The sequence below is a fragment of the Equus quagga genome, chromosome 20 (assembly GCF_021613505.1).
Source record: "Equus quagga isolate Etosha38 chromosome 20, UCLA_HA_Equagga_1.0, whole genome shotgun sequence".
NCBI classification, from domain to species: Eukaryota; Metazoa; Chordata; class Mammalia; order Perissodactyla; family Equidae; genus Equus; species Equus quagga.
The window spans coordinates 24,232,702-24,254,857 of NC_060286.1; the positions used below are offsets into that span (position 1 = coordinate 24,232,702).

General features: G+C 35.0%; 1 protein-coding gene across 4 annotated transcripts in view; it reads right to left on the bottom strand.

Moving 5' to 3' along the window:
• CEP128 (centrosomal protein 128) overlaps nt 1-22,156 on the bottom strand; it is a 376,345-nt gene that overhangs the window by 316,142 nt on the left and 38,047 nt on the right. For all 4 annotated transcript variants that reach the window (XM_046647430.1, XM_046647432.1, XM_046647429.1 and 1 more), the window contains 2 exons: nt 20,653-20,725; nt 4,482-4,598 (listed from right to left, as the gene is read on the bottom strand). In XM_046647430.1, coding sequence (XP_046503386.1) covers nt 4,482-4,598; nt 20,653-20,725 — 190 coding nt within the window. The remainder of the gene's footprint in view (nt 1-4,481; nt 4,599-20,652; nt 20,726-22,156) is intronic.

A 22,156-nucleotide genomic window follows, 5' to 3' on the forward strand; every position in this document is an offset into this window, starting at 1 on the left:
TGGAGAGGGTGTGGAGAGAAGGGAACCCTCACACACTGCTGGTGGGAATGCAAACTGGTGCAACCACTATGGAAAACAGTATGGAGAGTCCTCAAAAAACTAAAAATAGACCTGCCATATAACCCAGCTATCCCACTACTGGGTATCTACCCAAATAATTTGAAACGAAAAATCCAGAGTAACATATGCACCCTTATGTTCATTGCAGCACTATTCACAATAGCCAAGACATGGAAGCAACCCAAATTCCCATCGACCAATGATTGGATAAAGATGATGTGGTATATATATACAATGGAATACTACTCAGCCAGAAAAAAAGACAAATTCATCCCATTTGCAATAACATGGAAGGACCTAGAGGGAATTATGCTAAGCGAAATAAGGCAGACTGAGAAAGACAAACACCACATGATTTCACTCACATGTGGAATATAAACAAGTACTGGGACAAAGAAAACAGTTCAGTGGTTACCAGGGGAAGAGGGCCCGGGGAGGGGCACTGGGGGTGAAGGGGAGCACTTATGTGGTGACAGTCAAGAAATAATGTACAACTGAAGTCTCACATTGATGTAAACTATTATGGACTCAATAAAAAAACAAAGAAAGAAACAGCTAGTGAAAAACAAGTCAGGAATTCCCAAGATGTCACAGCTAGGAGTTATAAGAGTTAGAAATTTTATGTAGGATTTTATGTGAATTTTGGACCTGCAAAAAAGAGTTTTGACTTGGGCTTACAGTCTAAATACCTCTTTCACGATCCTAGCACCCACCAGTCCTACCCCACTCCACTAAATTTAACTAATCAGTTAGCATACTATCAAGTGTCTGATCAAAAGAAGTTTGTATATGGTAAATGTACCCTAATATTAAACAAACACTTTATTGTTTGCACAATGATTCAAAGAGAAAAGACTGATGGTTATAGGCTTAACCAGATTTAAATTTGATTAATAAAAATTTCAGAGTAATTTAGAACCATTTAAAATTTAAAAGATACACAAAAAAAATATTATTGCATGACTAATATAAAACATCTCTAAAGAAGAGACCTCTACTAAAATACCAAAACAGTGTTGTTTAAAATATGATATATGAGGTCTGAAGGCCAGTGAAGGTCTTTCCCAAGCTAAGAAAATCTGACATTTATGTGACATCATTAGCATATCTAGCTGAGGCTCAAAAAAGGAAGTGGATTCCAGAGCATACACTGCCTTTGTGCTTAGACCAGGAGGAAAAAAAAGAAGCAACAGAAAACAGTGAGTAATTCCTTAAAAACTGTAAACAAGAAAAGGAGAATAGCTTTCCCTCAACCAATTTCCAATAACTAATACTGTTTTTCTTTAAACGGGAAGAGATAAAGCTCCAAGGACCTATGGACCTCATTAGATCACTAAAATGAAGCAGGTTTTAACCAAAAGCACAGATTGCCTCCCTGTAATATGACATTATACCTAGAAATCTCTGACATTCTGGAATTTTTAATGAATACTCCTAGTCTCTTAACAACTTCTAAATGTCATAATTTTCACTAACATTGAATTATACATTTTAGGAAGGCAGAAGAGCATAGTGGCTAAAAGTCTAGGCCCACTTACTCATCTATAGATTCAATTTCTCACCATAGCCAGAAACAAAATATATCTATTACTATTAGACAGTACAGGTATTTCCATATTTTTTAATATGAAAAAGAAAGCAAAGTGTTTTCTCGCCTTAAACATGCCCTTTCCAGAACACTCTAAGCCACTTAACTTGGGAGTAAGAATCAGCCTAAATTAATCCTTTCCAGTTTCCAGTGCACTGTTTAATCCAAAACCACCTTTTAAAAGCGTATAGGTCACCACTTATAATAAAGCAACAGAATATGAAATTAAACATTTCTTATCAATAGCGATCCTCTATTGTATTGTCAGAGATGGAATTCCAAATCACAGCTCAAGCTTTTAGTCAAATTGACAATTACAATGCAAATATTCAGGATCTGGTTTCTCAAGAACAGGGGTGGGAAGCAATCTCCCTCTCCCTCTTTCTTTGTAATTTTGTGCATTCTGCAAAGAGAGAAGAAAATAAGAACAGAAAATTTCTCTAATTTTCTCTTGCAAAAAAGAACAATTGTCTCTTCAGTACTATTCTTATGCTCACCAGACGCAATTTGCTTTGAGAACAAATGTCTAAAAATCAAGGTTTAAAAAAACGCTACCCACATGCTGTATCTAATTATTCAACAAAGTATCCTCTTCAAAGGAATTACCAACTAACAAGGGTAGGTCTCCTTTTGTGAAATGAAGGAAAATAGAATTTTCAAAAACAAAAGCAGATTTTTCTATCAGTTTTCATTATAACTTCAGGGTTGCAACTTTTGTTCCTAATTTTCAATTGGCAGTGTCTCCTAATACTCGAAAAAAATGTTTTAATCTGTCTGTTATAAAGGTTAATGATCTTCAAGCACACATAAGTGCATTTGTAGAATATCACTTTTAGAGAAAACCATTTTGTATAAGAAAAAATACCTTTTGGTTTTAATCTTTTGGTTTTCTTGTTATCGCTGATGTTTTATACTTCATATACAGATCTAAGAAATATTTAAAGAGAATTTCAGAAATTAATTTTCTATAATGATAGTAATAAAACATAACCAATGTAATAAAATGAGAATTCACAAATCTACAACAATATAAATGAATAAATAAACGAATAGAGAAAAAAGACAAATCCCTTCCTTTCAGTAGGAATCCACGTAATAAATGTAGAAAGGATGATGGACTTTTTAAAAAATCACTATTTAACATCATTTATAGTAATAATTGTTTCATGAAAGAATCATTAATAGGTGCTAAAATATGTGGGTGAAAGCATGATGAGAAGTAGGCTATTTTCAAGTTTTTTCCCCATAAAATAAATAATTAAAAAGGCATAATAGTGGGGTTGGCAGGTGGAATAGTGGTTAAGTTTGCACGCTCCACTTTGGCAACCCGGGGTTTGTGGGTTTGGATCTTGGGTGTGGATCTACACACCCCTCATCAAGCCATGCTGTGGCAGCATCCCACATACAAAATAGAGGAACATTGGCACAGATGTTCGCTCAGGACCAATCTTCCTCAGGACCAATCTTCCTCAAAAAAAAGGCATAATAGTAACTTTACAGTGGAGAAACCTGGCAGGCAACACTTTAACCAAATGTTCAGTTTTACGAGTAATGGGATAAATCAATATTACATGCCTCCTGATATGATATCCTGGGAAGAACACAACATCAGTTCTCTGGGTTTGCTGCCAAAAGTCCATAACCTGAATCTAGTCACAAGGAAACATCAACACATCCAAAATGAAAGACATTCTACAAAATAACTGGCCAGTACTCTACACAGTTGTCAAAGTCATGAATGACAAAGAAAGACTGAGAAACTGTTACAGATTAAAGGAGTCTAAAGCAATGATGGTCAAATGCCATATGTGATCCCATATATCCTGTACCAGAAAAGACGTTAATGGCAAAATTTGAATAAAACCCACAAGCTAAATCATAGTATTGATCCAACGTTAATTTCCTGTGATTGTACAAGAGAACGTACACACCATTTTACTGAGATGTAAAAGTATTCACATCACGTCAGCAACTAGCTGAAAAAATTTTATCTATACGTATATATGGATATGTATATATTTATGGAGATATATATAAAATGATAAAGTAAGTCTGGTAAAATGTGAATATTAGGGGAATCTAGGTAAAGATTATACAGAAATCCTTTGTTCTAATTTTTGGCCTTCCTCGTAAGTCTGAAATTTCAAAATAAAAAGGTACCTAAAGGGTAGGTGACCTCCATTTGAATTGATTTGACAATAGTCCAGTCCAGAGGTTGGCGAACTTTTTCTATAAAGGACTAGACCGTCTACACTTGGGTTTGTGGACCATTTGCTCTCCTTCACAACTGTTCAACTCTGCCATTGTGTCACAAAAGCACCCACAGACAAACTGTAATGAATGGAAGTGGCTGTGTTCCAATAAAACTTTATTTACAAAAATAGGCAATGGGCCATATTTGTCCCATTGGCCATGGTTTGCTGAACCCTGGTCTAGTTCACACCAAGGAAAATTAATCAGAATAATTATACTTGCAGTTACCATTTTTTGAGCATGTGCTAGACACTATGTTAAGTGCTCTACTGACATTAACTCATTTATCCCTGCACCAATCTGATCAGATAAAACTATTATTTCCATTTTCCACAGAGGAAATGGGCCTAGAGAAGTTAAGGAACTTGCCCAAGGTCACACAGCCAGGAAGCAGTAGACTCTGGGTTTGAACCAGGTAGGGTTGCCTTCACACACTGAACTATAACCAATATGCTATACTGCTCATGTGGACTGAATTATACTGTCACATGCAACAACTAAGCAACTAAACCATTTTAACAACGGCTAAATAACTACCCAAACTCAAGATTTACATTCTGAGAAGGTATTTTTCACAAACCTCCTGTAGCTGCAAAGAAATAAGTCCCAGTTGATCCTGACGTCTTTCCACCAGCTCTCTTTCCGTGCGCATCTCTCTTTCTATTTCCTGAAGCCGTCGCTCCACCCGATCTGAAACCTGTTTAACATGAACAAACAAACGGAAATAGTGATGTTACCGAGCTGTTAGGCAAAAAACGCTAAATTGAAGAGATGTTTTATGCCAAATATACTATTTTGCATATTTTGTATACTTTGTAGAGCCCTTTTTAATGACGCTATTATAAAAAAGATCACAAAAAACTGACTGAAAATTACAAAAGAAAACAACCGTTAGTCTCTAAATAACCCAAACCTGGATCCCAATAAAGGACCTAAATTTTTCAAAGTATAATATAATAATTCAAAAGATCAGACTTAGAAGTAATAAACTAGAAAAGAGTGCCCTCTGGTGAGTTAGAAGGAAAATACCAATTTTGCCAACAACACATTTATTACTCTATTAATGGTAAACTGCTCTATGTATTTAGTTCTTTTTCATTTTTGTTATCTATAAGCAAGACCTGCCTAGGAAGGTTTTGATGTTTATGTGCAGCAAATAATTAAAAGGGCTTTTCATTTGCTTGTCAATCTTTCCTACTGTGATCTGCTAAAAATAAGCCAGTTTAGATCAAAAACTAAAGTCAAACTGAAAAATGTTTAATTGGGACGCTCTAAAATAAACATGAAAGAATTTTTCCCTCTGATGCAAGATCTTCCTTGATAAAAGTTGTGCAAATTCAAACACACTTCATGCATATCATTATATAGTCCCCTAAATGAAACACTATTTGACTATTTGTGTATATTTGGTACAGGAGAATACAGTGGATGGAAGATATTTGTATTCATGTAAGAGAAGCAGTAAATACAGCCCTGTTATAAGAAATCTTTGCTACCAATTCTGTAGAGCCAGGAAAGGTCCTGGTCACAAGGGATCTTACTGGGGCAATGGAAAAAACTGGATTATGATGATGGTTGCACAACTCAGTACATTTACTAAAAATCATTGAATTGTATACTTAAAGCAGATTAATTTTATGGTAAGTTATACCTCAAACCAAGTTGTTTTTTAAAAAGACATTGTTAAACATAAGTTTAATTAGTCAACAAAAGCTGGGCAAAAATATTCTATCAAAATCAGCAGTTAGTATTTACTAAGACTCATAAATCTTGGGCTGCCAATGCTTAAAAACAATTAAGATACTTGCTGTGATACTCATAGTGCTTTACTAAAAACTTAAAATACCCATAAGCACCAAGTTTCTAACATGTCCTAGTAATCAACCCTAAAATCTCAACAAACAATTTAATACTGCATCAGAAATAAATACAGTACTTGCTATAATATAAAACAATATTGGATAAATACTAAAAAATAAGAAGTTAATTTGTTCAATTTTTACAAAATGGAAATAACTTTATTGTTCACTCTGAATATAAAAAGTAATAGCAACACATATCAAAAAATAATAAAAAAATCACTCAAAATTTATTAGGATGTCTACTATCAACAAAAAACAGGAAATAACAAGTGTTGGAGAGAATGTGGAGAAATTGGAACCCTGGTGCATTGTTGGTGGGAATGTAAAATTGTGCAGCTATTATGGAAAACAGTACAGAGGTTCCTTAAAAAATTAAAAATATCTTGCACCATACACAAAAATTAACTCAAAATGGATTAAAGACTTGCATGTAAGACCTGAAACCATAAAACAACTAGAAGAAAATATAGGTAGAGTACATTATTTGACATTGGTCTTAGCAGCATCTTTTCAAGTACCATGTCTACTCAGGCAAGGAAAACAAAAGAAAAAGTTAACAAATGGGACTACATCAGACTAAAAGCCTTCTGCAAAGCAAAGGAAACCATGAACAAAACGAAAAGACAACCCATCAACTGGGAGAAAATATTTGCAAATCATTAATCCAACAAGGGGTTGATCTCCAAAATATATAAAGAACTCATACAACTCAACAACAAAAAAACAAACAACCTGATGAAAAAATAGGCAGATGGCATGAACAGACATTTTTCCAAAGAAGATATACAGATGGCCAACAGACACATGAAACAATGTTCAACATCACTAATTATTAGGGAAATGCAAATCAAAACTACAACGAGATATCACTTTACACAAGTCAGAACAGCCATAATTACCAAGATAAAAAGCAACAAATGTTGGAGAGGATGTGGAGAAAAGAGAACCCTCATACACTGCTGGTGGGAATGCAGACTGGTGCAGTCACTATGGAAAACACTATGGAGATTTCTCAAAAAACTGAAAATAGAAACACCATGTTATCTAGCTATCCCACTACTGGGTATTTATCCAAAGAACTTGAAATCAATGATCCAAAGAGATTTATGCACCCCTATGTTCATTGCAGCACTATTCACAATAGCCAAGACACGGAAGTAACCCAAGTGCCCTTCTATGGACGAATGGACAAAGAACATGTGGTATACAGCCAGAGACACTCACAACTAGAATCTACAACTTGTACTGGGGGGCTTTGGGGAGAAGAAGAAGAAGAAAACAAAAAGATTGGCAACAGTTGCTAGCTCAGGAGACAATCTTTAAAAAAAAAGAAACACCTGGGTAAAGAGAGAAAAAAAAGATGTGGTATACATAGACAATGGAATACTATTCAGCCATAAAAAAGACAAAATTGTCCCATTTGCAACAACATGAATGGACCTTGAGGGTATGATGTTAAGCAAACTAAGCCAGACAAAGACAAATACTGCATGATTTCACTCATATGTGGAAGATAACAAATACATGGATAAAGAGAACAGATTAGTGGTTACCAGAGGGGAAGGAAGTTGGGGGCTGGGTGAAAGGGGTAAAGGGGCACATGTGTACAGTGACGGACAACAATTAGACTACTGGTGGTGAGCACAATGAAGTCTATTCAGAAACTGATAAACAATAATGTACACCCAAACTTACACACTGTTATAAACCATTATGATCTCAACAAAATTACTGGAAAAAAATTTTAAATAGAGTTACCATATGATCTAGCAATTCCACTTCTAGGTATATACCCAAAAGAACTGACAACAGGGTCTCAAAGAGACGTTTGTATACCCACATTCACAGCAGCATTATTCACAACAGCCAAAAGATGGAAGCCATACAAGATGCAAGTGAAAAGAGTTCTGAATTTGGTTGCACAACAACGTGAATGTACATAACGCTACTGAACTGAACACTTAAAAATGGTTAAGAGGTAAATTTTGTTATATATATTTTACCATGATTAAAAATAAGGAAACAAATAATACAGAATGATAAAAAGTAAAAAAAATAATAATAATAATCTAATACCATCTGTCAAGAGTAAAACACTGTTAAGTATTTTGTTGTACATTTCCAGAAATTTTTCTATGCATATGTACATAACTAGTCAAATATATGTCCATTTCACTTATTTTTTTTTAAGAGGTTTTTTTTTTTCCTTTTTCTCCCCAAAGCCCCCCGGTACATAGTTGTATATTCTTTGTTGTGGGTCCTTCCAGTTGTGGCATGTGGGACGCTGCCTCAGTGTGGTTTGATGAGCAGTGCCATGTTCATGCCCAGGATTCGAACCAACGAAACACTGGGCCGCCTGCAGCGGAGCGCGCAAACTTAACCACTCGGCCACGGGACCAGCCCCTATTTCACTTATTTTTTAAACAAAAATTGAGTACTACTGGCATAGTGTTTTATAAATTTTTGTAGTTCACATATCACGGACAACTGTCTATGACAACAAATAAATCTACATCCTCATTCATAACAAAGGCATAGTTCTTCATAATTGATTAAAATAATTCCCTATTGACAATGGGATAACAATTATTTATTTTTACTAGTATATGCTGTTACAAACACTCCTGTATAAGATGACTTTTGTAAACTCAAGACACAATCTTTATGTAGAATTATTGAATCAAAATATATGAATCACTTATAAAAAGCAAAACATGGACTTGGAAGAATTTTGGACTTTTCATCCAAATCTTTTATTCTAAAAAGAAAACTGAGGAGATGAAGTAAGTTATTAATCAGGGATCACACTATTAATTAATGAGGAAAATGAGCCCAATAAAAGTCTCCATTTCCAGCAGTATCTCGTAATCCCCAGGTCCATTTTCATGCATTCATTCAAAAAGCAGGCACAAACACTAATGTGTTCCCATTATCGCCCCAGGTACAGGTTAGGGAAATGGCAATACACGTGCTATTTCCTCAGACCCTGCCTTCAAATAGCTTCTACCTATTGAAAACTGACACTGAATAAGTAGTTAGAATTTCCCTAATTAAATTCAATGAGTTGAATGACTTCTAAGTTTCAGGGAAGAAGGTTGTGCTTAATAGCACCCTATGAAAATTAAAGCAGTTCAAGCAACCAAATACTGAAATCAAAATCCAAAATTATTTAGACCTTATCTACTTTGCCACCATGGCTAGTACAAGTGATGATATAGAGTTCCTATGTTTGGAGGACTCTTTCTCAGTTTTGAAGTAATGTTTGGGTTGGGTAGCTTCTGACATGGTTTCAATAGTCCCTGCTTCCTGGTATTAACCCACTGGTGTAATTTCCTCTCTTTGACTGTGGGCTGGCCCTAGCGACTTGCTTCTAATGAACAGAATACAACAAAAGTGATGAGATGTCACTTCCATGATTAGGTCACAAAAAATTTTGACTTTCATCTTGCTAGCATGTTCTCTCTTGCTGGCACTCTCTCTTGACTTCTCGCTTGCTTGCTTTGATGAAGCAAGCTGCCATGTTGTGAGATGCCCTATGGAGAGGCCACATGTCAAGGAAACAAAAGAGAGCTCTGACCAATAGGTCATGATGAACTGATGCTTCAATACAATAAACTACAAGGAACTGAATGAGCTAGGAAGCAGAACCATTCTCAACAAGCCTTGAGATAACTGCAGCCTATGAGAGACCAAGAGCCAAAGGACCAAGCTAAGCCACACCTCCATTTCTAACCCACAGAAACTGTCAGACAGTAAATGTTTTAACCTAGTAAGTTTAGGGAGATTTGTTATGCAGCCATAGACAACTAACGTAGTTTTTTAAACCTGTTTTCAAATAAATCCTCACCCAGGAAATAAGAGTCTGATGAAGGAAAAAAATATTATCCACTCCATTCACAAAATTTCTATCCATTCCATAGAATTTTGTTCATTTCAAAATATTACAGTTTTCCCTGTATTAGGCTTCTCTATAATCCAGTGATAGATGACCACCTCTGCTCCTTGCTGCACCACACACTGGCCTCGTGATTAGGCTTCTAAATGAAGCACACACTATTTGAGCTGTTCAAGTAATTTAATCTCTCAAAAAATCAATCTCATCATCCATAAAATGGAGATAATAACTTGCCCTGCTTGCCATAGAGAGTAGTGTAGATCAAAAAGTACAGAAGTAGGGGGACAAAAAATACAGAGGATGTCGCAGAAACTAACAGTTGCTTTCTAATATCCATTCCCCTACCCCCATTTCTTCCATGGTAAAGGAATTTTTAACTAGACCAGTGGCTGTCAAATATAAACAATATATTTTCTCACCTCCTCAGTTGCCAGCTGGTCACGTGACTTAAATTTTGGCAAAATGGGATACAGGCGTAAGTGTCAAGTGACAACTTCAAGAAACTATTCCATAAGAGATAGCACATAGGCACCTTTGGGTCTCATACTCATCCCTTCCTCCATCTTGCTGCACAGTACACAGATGCTGACATCTTAGACCATGAACTTGAGGCAATGACAGCAGAAAAGCAAAGAGAGCATGAAAGAGTGAGTCAGAATCCCTTACACACTGTATACCAGCATGCAGAGCACCACATGGAACGCTGAACTCCTCACTTAAGACTTTTCCACAAAAGAGAATTAACTTTTGCCTTTTTTAAGCCACTGTTATTTGGGGTTTTTGGTTATTTATGGCTGAAACTCACCTTTACCGAGAGAGAGAAGCACTGAGTGAATTGCAAAATGCTAAGCAAGAACAACTACTGCTTATTCAACCATCAGAACATGGGAAAATCATAATATCCTTGCTCTGCTTTAGTCAAGTCTGAAGAAAACTATAAGTAATAAAACAAACAGACATTATAGCTAAGTCTGTATTCAGAAAAATAAAACATATACACAAATTAACATGAATAAACACAGAAAGTATTTAGAGGTCCAAGAGTGGTAAAATTACAATCATCCTATAAGACCACCAAAGGATCTTTATGGACCCAACCATCCAGACAGATCAATGTGCTCCAAATACTCTCCTTTTTCTACTGCTAACCCTGAGTCACACAATTCCAACTAAGTCAGCAACTACCAAGGACCTAAAACATACATTTGGGTAATTCTAGTCTGTTCTTTGTATATTCCTTATCATCTATTTCTATGTCACATTTCTGTATCAGTTAGGGTACAGTATAGGCTCTTTCGAAAAGATCAAATATACAGCAGCTTAAATAAAATAAAAGTTTATTTCTGTCAGTCCAGAAGAAAGCAGGACAAGCTGGCAGGCCACTCTGTTCCCTAAGGTCATTCAGAGATTCAGGTTCCTACCATCTGTTGCTCCACTGTCCCTTAGGTTGTTATCCTCACTTGCATAGTTTAAGCTGGGTCAGTGCTACATCTTCATTTCAAAAACATGAGGGAGAGAGAGAGAAAGTCCCAGACAAGTAGATTTGTTTTCAAGGAGACAACTCAGAAGTTGCATGTGTCACTTTTACTCATGCTTTGTCACATGGGCATACCTTAGCTGCACAGGAAAACTGAGAAATGGCATCTCTATCTGAGTAACCATGTGCCTGGATAAAACTGATGGGGGTGGGGAGGGGAGTAACGAGGGGAGGAGTGTGGGGATCTGATACTATAGGGGAGAAGGAACTCAATATTAGGGGCCAGTTAGAATTAACATCACTTCAACACAAATTGTAATCTTAAGGTAAGCCACCTTTCATTCTTTTCGGAAAAGGGTAAGATAAATGCTAATTGTCAGTTAAAAGTATTAAAAGACAACATTCAAAATACTAGTCATAAAATTGAGCAATATGTAACAAATTACAAATGCACATAGACTTTACTCCTGTAAATCCACTTCTGGAAATTTATTCTACCAACTTACTTTCCCATGTGAAAAATGGAACATGTACAAGATCATTAATTGCAGTACCGTGTATGAAAGCGAAAAACTGAAACAACCTAAGTGTCCATCAATATGAGACTGGTTAAATAAATTATGGGACAATCATTCAAAGGAATGTTTTAAATAATAAAAGAAAGGAATTAGCTCATTAGATGCTAATATGGAACAACCTCAAATCTCAAAAATATATTGTGAAAAAAGGTAATATACAGAATAGTGTATTTAGTATGTTAACTGCTATAAATTATATAATAAAAAAGGGAGAGCAGGTGAGAGACCTCTCTCAAGGTGGTGACATTTCACTGGAGACCTGAATGACAAGAGGGAGCCAACCACAAAAAAATTTAGAGAAAGAAAAGAGAAGCGAGTGCAAAGCCTGCAATGTAGGAATGACTTTGGCAAATTCAAGATTCATAGAGAAAGTCAGATGATATAGGCACTATAGGCTATAGTAAGAAATTCAGAACAGAAAAAGCTCAGGTAGAGTTTTAAAAAGCAGGAAAATAATTCTCTGCAATGACAATTTTTGAAAATCACTTGACTACTGTCAGGAGCACAGGTAGAGGCAAGTTGAGGAGGAGAGAGACCACTGCAGTGAACTCAATATAGTCATACATTGCTTAACAATGGGGATATGTTCTGAGAAATGTGTCATTAGGTGATTTCATCATTGTGCAAACATCGTAGAGTGTACTTACACAAACCTGGATGGTATAGCCTACTACACACCTTATGGGATCACTGTCGTACACAACGTCATTGTTGACCAAAATGTTGTTATGTGATACATGACTGTATAAGCAATGGTGGCTTGGACAGAAGTATTAAGACAGAAGTAGATGGAATTGAGCAAGATTTCAGAAATAAAAAGGACAAAATTTTATAACAGATTGGAAGTAGTGTGGTATAAGAAAAAGACCTACGGTGAATCCTAGGTCAGCACCAGATGGATTGTGATGCCATTTCCTGAGACAGGGAAGAGCAAAGGAAAAGCAAGTAAAAATAGTTCCAAATAGAAGGGCAAGGACTCTGTACCTAATGACACAGCATATATTTATAACTTTCGAATGATAATGCCCAATAATAAGAATTATGTTAAAGCCTGCATTTATTATTGCCTCCTCGCTTTTATTATCTATTTCTGAGATCTAAGGGAAAAATATCAACAATGTCACCTAACACTAAAAACTTCATTATCAGAGACTATATTAATCAATTAAACTTAATGACTAAGATTTCAAAAAGTCCTGAATCTCTATATCTAGTTATAAAAATAGCAAAATAACAAAAATGAAAGTCAGAATAGCTTTTAAAGGTACTTAATGAAAGCATTTAATGAAAGGAGGGGAAACAAAAGCAAAAGCATTCTCTTTATGGCATTATATTCTGGCTTTTCAGTATGTTGATTCTTCAGGTCTTTAACAATATTTGCTGGTTTAAAATTCATTTCAGTAAATATTTGTTATATATCCTGCTGTTGTAATCTATGCAATAACCATGTTATCCTAAATGCAGTGCTGAAAGAATTCATAGAGTTCAATTAATGACCGACTCTTTCAGAAACAGTTGGATCCATGTTTACATTTTTAATTTAAAGTGACCCTCCTATAGAAAACTAAGACAAAATTGACTTTGTACTCCATAAACAATCAAACGTAATATGCACTCATATCACACTCAACTGGGTAAAATCTACGCAACTAATGAACTGAAATTTCCCATGGTATGAGGCCCATACAATATTGATTATTATGATATTAAGTGTTAACAGAAAATATTTGCCATCACATCATGCTATAAATAATAACTATTCCCTTCCAATGAGCAATTTGAAAAAAACAAACAAAAATTTATGATTCACAAAGGATTAAAAAATCAGATTTGAGCTTGTATGATATGAACCAATACTTTTTGCCTCTCAAAGAAAAATTATTCTATAAGCTTTTAAGATATATTTTGGTTACTGAGGAAATGCATGATAACCAACTGTAGCCTCAGAATAATGAGCAATAAATGTGATTAACAGTGGTTAACAATAGAAAATGAAATTGGTAGGAGACAGGGGCAGTTGTTCATTTTCCTTTATATATTTGCACAATACTTAAATTTTCCACAGTAAACGTACATCACTTTGGTAATTTTATTTTAAACTTAAATCTGGAGTGGGGGGAAACAGCTGCAGCCTCTGAGAAGTTTAATGCTCAAATAATAAAACTGCATCTTCTCTGACAGCATGCTATCATGAATTCACAAATACAACACAATATGTCAAACAGTTATAAAATGTAAATGTTGACTTCAGTTGGAATAAGTAAGCCACAAAATCTATATTAAGCCTTGTACAAATTGGAAGCAAACATCACGTGGCCTTCAGAAGACCTTCTAAAATTCAACAATATTAAAGTTTCTGTATTAAACAATTGTTTCTTAATCAGGACTACATACACCCACAAGAGGTTTGAGATGTCCTCTGTACATAGTTATGAGACAACCTTACTCTGAAAGGAAATTACAGAAAGCACAAAACAAGCTGTAACATCATAACTTGATGTGAGGGACTGGCAGATGAATAATTCAACCGAGTGTACAATTATGTGTGTACAATTGTCCAGGTTTAGACAATGTAAAGGATGTATCCTGATGAACTGGGCACACTGGACAGTTTGGTAAACTAGCAAATTGCATACACCCAATTACATCAATGAGCTGAGCACTACTAAGGTGCAACATTCAGTTGTGCGACCGTAGCTTCATCCATGGAGTAATGCTTGATGCATGGTAATGATGATACAAAAGAACTCAGGCTTTGTTTGAATTCAGCTGTTAACTTTTAGCTCAGTGGTATACTTTAGACCCACATTAATACTCTGTAGACTACGTAGACAGTACTTGCTAGTTTTATTTGCCGTATGAAAGAAAGAAAATGAAATGGTAACTCTGTTCATTATGAGTTCTCTTATAACATGGTGAACAGTGAAACTTAAGAAAGGTAATGTGCACTGTGCAAATTAGTATTTTCAAACTCTAAACTCAAGCCATCCCAACTATTTAACAATGTGAAAAAACAGCAGGACAGTACAGCTGAATATGCCCAGGGCTTACTCAGATCTACAAAGATCTCAGCAGAATATTGAGGATATTCAAGTTTGGATCAAAGCCGTTGTTACAAGCATGCTCACAAGTTGTATACCTACGTAACAAGTAAAAGCAGCCTCAGACAACAGCTGAAAATCAGTAAAATCTTGTGTATTAGAAATAGCAAAGATAGTAAGGGAATCTGAAATATACACAAAGATTGAGGGGTTTTCACTTCCAAAAATGACAGACTAGATAATTCAGAACAACCTTTCCACTGAAAATAATTTAAAAGTTAGAAATAATGTTTTAAATAAAAATGTTTTAAGGTATTAGAAAATTAAAAAGAAGTAAAGACATATGAGGTCAAGATGCAAGAAAGGAAAGAAATCCAGAGAGGTCAGTCCATCTTTTAGGGCGACTTTCTCTGTGAAATACCAGCCCGTTTCAGAAAAGGCAGCTGAGACACTGAGAAGCTGAATAGAGGTTTTAACAGATGTGTGGGGTTAAAGAGGAAAAACTGGAGTAGAGAGCCTTTCCAAGGAGAGGAGTCCCTGGTTAAAATTCCTCTACCCCCCCCCCCCCCCCCCCCAGCCTTTGGACTAGAATCCTAAAGGGTTATACACTAGCAGTAAGGTGAAGTTGAAATAGTTGAAACCTGGCACTGAAGTTAAACAAGGAAATATCTCAACAACAAATAAGGTACTCCATGGTTGCTAGAGCCTCTAATCTATAATAAAAGGCAAATATGTTCTCTCATACATAACAATTATTGAATTATCTATACAAGTTTTCTTTGCAGAGAATGAAATATATTTTCTGTCATCAAACAAGAATAACTAGATAATCAAAACTAAGCAGTAGGCAAAAACAATGTGATCAAAATCCAAGAAAAATAAGAGATAACAGAAATAGAAACAGACCTGTAGAAGATCTAGATAATGTAGCTATGAGACAGATACACAGGTTGAGGATTTTGGCAAAGAACTACTAAGTTAAAAACAATTAAATAAAAAATCTAGAAGTGAAACATGTAATAACTGAAGAAAATCAGTAGATGGGTTTAATAGATTTGATTTAGTGGAAGAAAGAATAAGTAAACTAAATAAAAGATCAGAAAAAAAAATTCAGAATAAAGAATGGAGAAACAAAGAACAAAAAATTACAAAAAGGAGGGGGTCAGCCCTGTGGCATAGTGGTTAAGTTCAACGCACTCAACTTCTGTAGCTCAGGTTCACGGATTCAGATCCTGGGTGCAGACCTACACCACTCGTCAGCCATACTGGGGTAGCAACCCACATATAAAGCAGAGGAAGACTGGCACAGATGTTAGCTCAGGGCTAATCTTCCTCAGCAAAAAAAAAGAAGAAAATTACGAAAATGAACACAAGAGACAAAGGTGATAGAGTGAAAGATTTAACATTACATGAAACTTGAAGTCAAAAATGAAGAGGCAGAGAATGATGCAAAAGTAATCTTTGAAGAAATAATGGCACTATAAACATCAAACAACAAATTAAAGAACAAAACAATTAAGCTCAACATAGTAAAACTATAGAAAACCAAAGACTAAGAGGAAAAACTCAAAAGCAATTAGAGAAATATATATATTACCATCAAAAAAAGCATCAATAAGACTAACAGCTGACTTCTCAATAAAAATAATGCAACCCAGAAAATGATGAAATGCTATCTTCAAAGTACAGAACGGGAAAAAAATGGCCTAACTAGAATGTTATATTCAGTAAAAATCTCTTTCAATGAAGAAAGTGAAATGAAGCCATTTTCAGACAAACACAGAGAAAATCTGTCATCAAAGGACCCACTCTAACTGAAATTCTAAAAGGGATTCTTTCAAGTATATGCAGACTTACTCGAGGAAATTTTAAAATACGTCCTTAAGGCAAATGTGGAACCTCAGAGATGCAGAAGGGAATGAAGATCACAGAAAGGGATGAATAACAAAGAAGAGTAAACATAAGGGTTAATCTAAACGAACAATTACCATATAAAATAATAATAATAGAAACGTCTTGTGTGGCTCAATTAAACATAGAATTAAAATAAAGGATAATAATATAAAAGTGGAGAGTGAGGTTAACGGAGACAGGGTATTCTCAGATCTTTGCATTTTCTAGGAAGAGACTGAAGAGCTAATTTATATTAGATTTGATAAATCAAGGATGCATGCTTTAATCCCTACATTAACCATGAAAAGAATAGCAAAATAAGGTATAATTACCAAGCTAATAAATATGGAAAATAGAAAAATGAAAACTAATAAATCCAAATGACACAAGAAAAATTTTCAAAAGGAAACATAATATAGAGGAAACCAATAGAAAGCAAATGTAAGATGGTAGATTTATACAATCTAAATCAATATTTACACTAAATGTAACAAGGTAAATCCTTCAAATGAAAGACAAAAATTTATATTTTTTTAAAATGTTAAATGATACTCTATAAACTGGCATAAAAATATCAAATTCAAGGAATAAATCTTATAAAAGATGTATAAGATATAAGACCTCTGGATAAAAAACCATCAACATTATTGGAAGGATCGGCTGTGTTCATGAACTGGAAAACTCAATATCGTAAAGAGTTCAATTCTCTCCAAGTTGACCTATAGAAACAATGTTATCCAACCAAGATCCCAGCAGGTTTTCAAATAATTTCACGTGTTGATTCTAAAATTTATATGGAAATGCAAAAAGTGAAGAATACACAAGACAAGCTTGCAGAACAAAGTGAAAGGACTTACTCTACCATATGACAACTTAGCATAAAGCAACAGTAATCAAGACAGTATAATATGAGCACTGGGATAGACAAATAAACCAGAGCATCAAACAGAGAGTCCTGAAACAGATGCCTGCACAGATGAACATTTGATTTACAACCAAGAGAGGACTGAAAAGTGGTGCAGAAGGGGTGGTCATTTCAATAAATGAAACTGAATCAATGGGATATCCATATAAAATGTATGATCCCCTACTGCACACCATAAACAAACACTGATTGCAAGCAGATATTAGATCTTAGTGTGAAAGCAAAACCTATAAGCTTCTAGAAGATTACATAAGAGAACATTTTCATGATCTTAAGATAGGGAACAATTTCTTAAATAGGTCAAAAAAGCACCAATCACAAAAGAAAATATGGAAATCTGAATTGGACTAAATTTTAACAGAAGATCCCATTAGGAGAGTTTTAAAAAAGAAAAGAAACAGCTGTAGTATGGGAGACAATATCTGTAATACATAATACTGACAAAGTGCCCATATACAAAATATATAAAGACCCCCCCGCAAATCAATAACAAAAAGACAAGCAACCCAATAAAAACATGGGCAAAAGCAGCAAACTGGGGAGGTTGGCCTGGTGGCATAGTGATTAAGGTCAATCACTCCGCTTCAGCAGCCCAGGGTTCACCAGTTCAGATCCTGGGCGCAGACCTATGCACCACTTATCAAGCCATGCTGTGGTGGGCGTCTCACATATAAAATAGAGGAAGATGGGCACAGATGTTAGCTCAGGGCCAATCTTCCTCAGCAAAAAGAGCAGGATTGGCAGTGGATATTAGCTCAGGGCTAATCGTCCTCAAATTAAAAAATTAAATTAAATTCAAAAGCAGTATACTGGTATTTCAGAAAAGAAAACAGCCAACAGCCAACAAACATACGAAAAGATGCTCATCTTAATCATGACAACACAAACTAAAACTATGGTGAGATACCATAAAGACCTAATATAATGGCTACTATTGAAAGACTGATAATACTAACAGTTGGAAAGGATGAAAAGCAACACGATTTCTCATACCCTGCTAGTGGGAGTGTAAATTACTGCAACCACTTTGGAAACCTGTTTATCAGTATCTACCAAATTTGAAGGCATCTAGCAATTGCACTCCACGTTATATACCAACAGAAATGCATGCACATGTGCACTGAAATGATAAATAAAATTAATCACAGCAGCGTTATTCATAATAGATCAAAATTTAAAAGAATTCAAATATCCATCATAAAATGTTAAAATATATTGCAGTATATCGATGCAATGGAATAGTAAAGAGCAATAAAAATGAACAAACTGCAAATACATAACACAACACCCAGAAATATCACAATTACAACACTCAAAAAAATGCCCTATGTGATTCCATTCATATAAAAAGTTCAAAACAGGCAAAATTAATCTATAGATTTAAAAGTCAAAATAGTGGATATCTTTAAAAAGGAAAGGAAAATTAGTGACTGGAAGGGGAATTAGGAGACTTCTTGGGCACTGGTAATGTTCTATTTCTAGATCCCGGTGGTGGTTACATGGGTGTGTTCACCTTGTAATAATTCATCCAGCTGTATACTAATATATGTACTTTTCTGTATGTATGTTATACTTCCAAATTTTTTAAATTAAAAATAAGAAAAAAAAAGACATAGTTTTAGCAGCTTCCCTTGTCACTTGAGACAGAGCAAGATCATTTAGATGAGAAGATGAGAAGAGTCAGAGGATCATTTACTAAGTTATACGGGACCTTGGCACTACATTCTTAAAAGTGTGCGTTCAACTCCTGTTTAGATAGTATGTAAATCAGACAACAGCACAGATTTCTTGCTGTGCGAACTATTGCAATTAACTAAGAAAGGCACCAATCTGTTATTCTCAGAAAAGAGTGTTTTTTTGAAGTATACAATATTTTAGACATTTTAGACTGGTACAGTTTAAACTGAAGGTGCGCTTGGTATGCCTGGAAAATTCTAGGACTTTATTTATAAAAAAGAAGTACCTCATATCCCGATTATACATGAGATGCTACATCATGATGCACTATCTGCAAAGATTTCGTCTACTTCAACAGAAGACAGGCACTTTATCTTCACCTCTCTGGGGCACTTCACAAAGAAATCACTACCAAAAACACATGAAGGAGGTGCTTTCATGTGCCCAGGTGCTGATTCATATTTTTGAAATGGGTAAATTTCACCACAAAAAGAGCAGTAACTAAGTCGATCTCTTTGAAAATAGAGTATACCCATTTCTTAGTGTATATGGCCCATAAATTCAAACTCCAAAATAAACTTAACATATCTATGTAAGGAATTGTAAACAACAACTGGAGAAAAGTTATCTGCTTTTATTAGGAAAACTTCAGTTTGAATAAGACATGTTAAGAAAAAAATTCTGCTACCATTCCTTGTCTAGAAAAAGCAAAAGGTATCGTGGGAAATGAATGAATACAATACACATTGCTCCTGAGATTGAAAACTTTGCAACAGTTTTGTGACAACTTCTACTGATACTTTTCTCCTGAAAAAAAAATCTGATGATGCAAAGAAATGAACACTATATGTACTTCATTTTTTACCATAATTCCACCAAGGATAGTGATTTGATAAAAAGAAATCACTGAATAATGAAAGTCAACAATCTGAGTTTGAGATAATGAAACTCAAGAATTAGGGATATTTTCAATTGGCAACCAAGTCGAATGAAAACAGCAAGGAGGTCTTTATAGCAATTGTGATTACACTTAAGTGAGATGACCTGAAAATACTTAATGGCAAATGCTACCAAGTCACTACCAAAAAATTCTATATTTCTCAAATCTCATTTAACAAAAGCCATAGAATCACTGAGTCAATAAAATTTAAATTATCTTTCAAATATTCATAATAAAACTAAAAATTAAAACAAATAAAAATTCTATCTCTAATATACTACCACGGCAAATATTTCAAACTTAAATGGCTAAAATTCATGAAGCTTCTATTTTTAGACAAAATGGCATATACCACCCAAAAAGTTAAAAATCTCCTGAACTTCACTGTGATTACGACCAGCCCAGCCACTCTCTCTACCATCTGCATATGAAATAAAACTTTTTATAAACAAAGAGTTCTCACCACTTCTTGTTTTTGGGCTTCATTTAGTTTTTCAGTCAATTCTTCCAAAGCCCTTTTTGTTTCAGCATCCGACCTAGGCAAACAAAGAAAAACATTTTAAGTTGGCTATCTAAGAAATTTCACATAATTAGTGAAATCTAAAACACAATAATATGTTATTACATAATACTCTACTGCAGTGGTTCTTAAACGTTAGCAAACCTATGAACCACGTGGAGGAGTTGTTAAAGACAGACTGCTGAATCAGTAGATCTGCGATGGAGCCCAAGACTGCATTTCTACAAATTCCTAGGTGATGCTGATGCGCTGATCTGGGGGTTACACTTTGAGAACCAATGCTATAGTGGAACACCACCTTCAGTAAACAAAGAGGCTGCAATATCCCCCGTTTTAAATTAAGAAGAAAAGACGAGAGGGAGGACAAAACTCTTATCTCACACCCTCTCCAGCAATTCATAAGCAAAGTACATCAGAGTACGCTGTACAAATTCCATCCTCACTAACTTATTTCCCACTACCCTTTTTCCCATCATATTAATAACATACATGATAAATAATCAAACAGCACAGAAAAACTTATAGACAAAAGCAAAGCCCTTCCTCTATCACACTTCCTTTCCTCTGGTTCCACTCCCCAACCAGCAACCATGCTCAACCATTTCCATTCTTAATTCTTTTGCTGGTTATCTCCATCATTTTCAACTCTATACATTCTCAACTGACTCTCTGTTTTGAATTTTTAGCACACTGATACTTCTGTTCAATTTTGCATAAACTTATTACTATTTTTACTTCTTCTATTGGTTACCTACATAACTTACATAATACATTTATACCTTTTATAAATTATTCCGTCATAGAAAATTGATGCTTTTTGCTTACCTTCTATCATGCTCACATTTTAGTCAGCTTCATATTTGGATCATTAACTTTCTTGTGTTTTTTTTTCTTAGAGTTTCTCATTATCTTTTGGCCTTATATGGGCCTTAATTATGACATCATTGATATTCTTCTCCCACTTCTTACAGAATCATCTGTTAAGAACCTACTCCATTCTTGTTGACTACATTCTTTTCAAAGGATGCTTACTTCCTCATCTAATTTAGAGTGAATACTTCCTGGGCCTGCTATATGGCTATGATTTTGGTTATCAGTTTCACTGAATTTCTGGGTCAGTTTTACTATTTCTTATAACCTATATCACTTCCTCTTTCTTGGTTATCATCTTATTTTACTTATATGTATTTAGGTAATTATCTCAGAAAGAAGTTCCTTAAAAGGTATATTTTCTAAGTCTCTAAATCTCTGAAAGTGTCTTTACTTGTACTTCTTTATTGGCCTTTGTGGTTCCATGTGCTACTGGAGTTCCCATATCTCACTAGCTGTTCTTCTCAGGCCAGCTCCTCTTTGTATATAAGACTTCTAAATATTGGAACTCCTTGGCTTTCAGCCCTGTCTTTCATGTTCTCCCTACAGTTTCTCTCTAGATAGCATCAATTTCCAT